General features: G+C 45.3%; 1 protein-coding gene across 2 annotated transcripts in view; it reads right to left on the reverse strand.

The window, feature by feature from the left end:
- The window catches only part of IGBP1 (immunoglobulin binding protein 1), a 38,862-nt gene extending 34,231 nt beyond the window's left edge, over positions 1-4,631 (reverse strand). Inside the window, exons 1-2 of one of the 2 annotated variants that reach the window (XM_007470133.1) lie at positions 3,989-4,180; positions 3,302-3,595 (exon numbers count right to left, since the gene is read on the reverse strand). In XM_007470133.1, coding sequence (XP_007470195.1) covers positions 3,302-3,595; positions 3,989-4,179 — 485 coding nt within the window. In that variant the 5' untranslated portion in view covers position 4,180. Of the gene's footprint in view, positions 1-3,301; positions 3,596-3,988 lie in introns of both variants that reach the window. The other variant, XM_007470132.1, reaches the window with a different exon arrangement.
- Positions 4,632-5,277: the final 646 nt, after the last annotated feature.

Raw genomic sequence — 5,277 nt, forward strand, 5'->3', positions numbered from 1 at the left:
AAAAAAAAAAAAAAAAAAAAAAAAAAGATCAAGCTTTCTAACCAAAGAAATGCAAATCAAAACAATGAGGTATCTTTCCTGCTTGCCCATCTGAATTTTCTAAGTGCTGCCATTCAGTACTATTGCAGTGGGACATACTTTGAAACTTTGTTATTGTGGAAAGCAATATAATTACCATCAAGAGTCAAAATATTCAAACCTTTTGATTTAGGCACTGGTCCTTCTTGAAATCTGTCCTACAGGAACAGTGACAGATGCAGCTATGTTTCCTCATAACATTACTTAGAATAGCAAATAAAAAATCAACCCATAAACAGGCTAAGCATTTGACAATAAAAGATTAGTTTAAATAATTATGATATGACTGTAAGCTGGAATACTATTTAACCATTAAATACCATGGCTTCAAAAGACATGGGGAAATCAAAACAGGATGTTAGGTTTAAAAACAAGGATAAAAAAACTATATTTATGGTATTCCTCCAAATTTACTAACTAAAATAACTATGTATCTGGAAGGAAATACATCAGATAGTTAACAAAGCTCATCTCTGAGTGCTAGGATGAAGACTTATTTTTTTTTTTTTTTTTTGCAGTACGCGGGCCTCTCACTGTTGTGGCCTCTCCCGCTGCGGAGCACAGGCTCCGGACGCGCAGGCTCAGCGGCCATGGCTCACGGGCCCAGCCGCTCCGCGGCATGTGGGATCCTCCCGGACCGGGGCACGAACCCGTGTCCCCTGCATCGGCAGGCGGACTCTCAACAACTGCGCCACCAGGGAAGCCCAAGACTTATTTTTAATTTAAAAAATGTTCTGTTTTCCAACTTTCTACAATGAGTATTATTACTTTTACATTCAGGCTAACCTGTAATTTGCATTTTTAATTTGCATCCTTCTAGTCTCACCTCAAATGCTACTACATTCGGAAACCTTTTCCTTAACCCTCCAACCAGATGTGATCACTCCCTGGTCTTTGTCCACAACACCATTTGTATCTCTCTAGTGCATTTACAGTCTTTTTTTTTTTTTTGGATATATTACGATTATTTGGATACCAAATTCACTGTTTAAACTACCTGTTATGTGCCAACGGGCTGCCCCTACCTTCTCACAAAGGACATGATACTGAATTCCACTTCGTATCAGTCTATCCCATTTCCTCAAAAATCATTCTCTGTCACTCACTAGCTCTTAACCATACTTTATTACTCTTTAAAGCCCTTACCACCTAAAATCACATTTTTATTTACTAGCTGTCTGTCTCCTCCACCAAAACAAGAGCTCCATGAGGGCATGGACTTTGTCTGGGTCTCCATTACTTAGCACACAGTAAAGGCTCAATAAATATGTTAAATGAATCAATCAATTTTCAGCTCTCTAGACCAGGCCTCTCCACTGAGCTTCATGCTACAGATACCTTGACTTGGATGTCTCCTAGGCACCTTAAATGCAACATGTCTCAATATACAACTCATACTCTCCCCTATCTGGTCTTCCTCTTCTATTCCCCCATCTCAATGAGTTCCACAGCCACCCACCTACATCAGAAACATGGACATCTTCCTTGCTGCTTCATTCTACCCTACCTGTCACAACCAATTGATCGTTTTCTGCAGATTCAACCCTATAAATATATCCCCTCCATCCCTTCTGCCAGTGCAGTAGTAAAGTCTCATCACCTCTGTGACCTAACTGGATCTAATTTCTCCCTCAGAATGCTTCCTAACTGCTGCTAGAGTACGCTAGTTAAAATGCAAATATGACCTTGCTACTCTTTAAGGAAAAAAAAAAAAACCTCCAGTGGATCCCTAGTCACCAAACAAATCTCAAGCTCTTTAGCATGGCCTAATAATAGGTAACATTTATAGAATATTTACTATGTAACAGATACTGTGCTAGCTGTTTTACGTGGTTTATTTTATTAATGCCTCTTAACCCTATGAGATAGGTACCACTGTTACTTAGACTTCACATATGAGGAAACCTGAGGCTCAGACAGGTTACATAAGTTACCCAAAGTCCAATGGCTTATAAGTAAAGCTGGGTCTCAAACCCAGGTCTCTCATTCCACAACCTGTACTCGGCTACAAAGACACGACAATAGCTGACTTTGAGTGCTTACTGTATCAGACAATGTGGTAAGAGCTTTTTATGCATTTCTCTTCTATTTTATAGGACCTATTATTATCCAATTTGCCATCTGGGGAAATTAAGACACTGAGGGATTAAGCAACCTACCCCAAATCAGAATGATTAAAATTTGGAGCTGGGATTCAAACCCCCTTCCCAAGTTCTCAGGAACAAGGTCGTTTTTTCACCTTCCTCACACCCCAAGCTCTCCTTGGTCTGAACCCTACAACATTCTTCAGCATCATTCTTTCCCCTTCTTCACCACCCACTTTGTGTTCTAGCATCACCTAATTGCTTACGGTTGTTCCCCACCCCAGCACTGTGGTCTTTAATGTCCCTGTAGCTTTACTAATGCTATTATCTCTGCTGGCTAAAGCCCTCCTTTCCTCTTCCTCTAGATGATACTCCTATGCATCCTTAAACAACTCATCACAGGAGTCACCTCGTCCAGGGAGCCTTCTGCTCTCTCCTGCTCCCTCTTTGGTTAGGTGCCCCTCCTGTCTGCTCTCCCGATACCTTGTGCATTTCCCTATCACATCATTTTATAATTTATACTGTTTCTATGCCTCTTTTCCTCACCACACTGTATGCTCCTCCAAGGCAGACACCACCCATATCCATACAAACGCCCATACTCAGTTTGAATCCCCGGTGCCTAGCATAGCTCCTAAACACTGTGAGCACTCTTTTTAAAAAACTAAACTAAGAGAGTAAGCAAGGTGTTCAAGGTCACATAATGAAGCTATGCCAGTACTAAGATTAGTTCAGGATGTTATACACCTGATCCAGTATTGTTAGAACAGAGCTTCTCAATCAATTGACCATAAACGGACTATAGCTACAAGATATTTGTGCCCTTCAGAGATACTTACCTCACTGTACCATGTGAGTATTGCTATGCTGTGATGTGGGAGAGACTGGGAGACACTCTGCTAAACCACATTGCTGTTGCTGGCAACCATAAGGTGCTAGGGGTCTGACAGTTAGGTATGGTCATTTCAACCAAGGCAGAGGCTTCTTGAAAAACTCAGGAGTTTGCTCTCACCAGGGCCTATGCTAAATAAGAACCCAAAGAGTGACACACACCATTTTTTCCCACCCCCCCAGAAAAAAAAAACATGCACCCCTCCCCCCCAACAGCACTGCCATTGGGCAGTCTTCAAATGACCCACCTCTCTATTTTAGCCTGTCTCTGAGACGCCATAGCAACGAGGCTAGGATAGGCCATGGAGGAATCAGCAGTGTTATTTTCAGCGGAGTTGGCCTTGGTTTTGGGCAGCTCAAACTCTGCCACATGATAGTATTGGCACTGAGTTAAGTAGTTTAAAAAGTGTTCTCGAGCCCACTGCAAATGATCTAGACGCTTGCTGGGGTTGACTTGTTTCATGGCGAATGCTCCTTGAAATGCTGGCACCATCAGGTACTTCAGATCGGTGGAAGCAATCTCTTCCAAATCTTCATTTCGGCTGGAAAGAGCAAAGAGGAGGCTGTGAAGTCTGGCTGGGCATTCAAACTGTGGCCCTGGCTTCCTGGGGGAGGGAAGGGCTGGGGTGTGGGTGGGGGTGTGGGTGGGACAAAGGGAGGAGGCACCGGGAACAGCTGCCAGTTTTCTTCACTGACAGTGGCTGTGCACTCACACCCAATGCCTATGCAAATAGCCAACACTAGGGAGCAGAATCTTGTGATACTAAGTATCTCGGAAGAGAGGTGGAGAATGTAAACAATGTACACAAGGTCGCAGTGGGCGGCAGGAAAGAAAGGCTCCGGGTTTTAAAGGTCTCCTGCACCCAGGATCAATGGTTCCGCCATTGGTAACTATTATTACCTACGTTCTCAGTCATACTACCCTCTCGCCATACCTGAACAAGTCGAGCTCCAATAACATTTCGGCAGCCTTCTTCAGGAGGTCCAGTCCCTTGAACACCTTATCTTGGATAAGCCGGGAGCCGGTGGGTTCAGTCGCGACTTCCACTTCGTCCAGAAGCTGCTTGCTGGTTTCGAACAGCTCGGGGAGCCGCGGCGGCAGTAACTCGTCTCCGGCTGTTGCCATCTTGGGGCAGGGAAGAATACGGCAAAACCTCACTTCCGGCCCTGGGACAGATGGGCTGGGTTGCCAGCAACGAAACCGGAAGGGGCGCAGCATTGGTCCAGCGGCTCCACTGTTAACTAAGCGTCGCGCAACTGCCAGAAGCGGCTGTTAGCTAAACCGAGCAACTGTTTCCATAAACTCATTTTACCAGGCTGCCTATTACCAGTAGTAGGCATCTGTTACAGACACACAACGCGCAAACAAGCAAACCCTAGGTGCTGCTTTTCGCGTGGCTACTCGTCGCCGATCCGGGTCCGGGCAGTGCCGTAGGCTCTGAAGCGCGGGTGTGACGAGGCTGAATTCGGAGCTAGGGCGGCCGCGAGAGGGTAGGCGCGAGCGCGCCCACGGATTCAGCCAGGCGTGCGCCTTACCTCGCAAGGCTGTCCCTGGCCTGAAGGGCTGGGGCGGCCAGGGTTGTGCAAGTAGCGCCCCCCTCCGGCTTCCGTCCACCCAGCAGCCGCAGCTCTGGGTTCCTCGCAGCCAGTCCTCGCCTGCTCTCTTTCCCGCCGCTTCACCCCTCCTACACACACATTTAAAAGTTACTGTTACCAACCCCTTTTACACACACACACATTCAAAAGTTACTGTCACCCCTCCTATACACACACACACACACACACACACACACACACACACACACACACACTTCCTCTGTGAAAGCTTCCTTGAGCCCCTCTCCCCCGCCAAATGAACATTTTCTGTGCATCTCTATCAGAACACCTACCACATTGTATTACAGCTAGTGACTTACAAATCTATCTCCCTTACCACTATGAGTCTGATTAATTTTTGCACCTCTCCGGCTAGCCCAGTACTTATTAAGTGCCTGGTACTTATTAAGTGCCCAGTGTCATTATATGAATAGAAAAATAAGTGATCGGTTTGGAAAGCAGCTCAATTACGCAGAACTGCGCTGTTCAACACGGTAGCCACTTGCCACATGGGGCTATTGAGCACTTGAATGTGGCTATTTTGAATTGAGATGTGCTTTCAATGTAAAATATACACCGGATTTTGAGAACTTATTACGAAAAAATAATGTAAAAATCTCAATAATTT

This window comes from Lipotes vexillifer, unplaced genomic scaffold, assembly GCF_000442215.2.
Source record: "Lipotes vexillifer unplaced genomic scaffold, Lipotes_vexillifer_v1.1 scaffold926, whole genome shotgun sequence".
NCBI classification, from domain to species: Eukaryota; Metazoa; Chordata; class Mammalia; order Artiodactyla; family Lipotidae; genus Lipotes; species Lipotes vexillifer.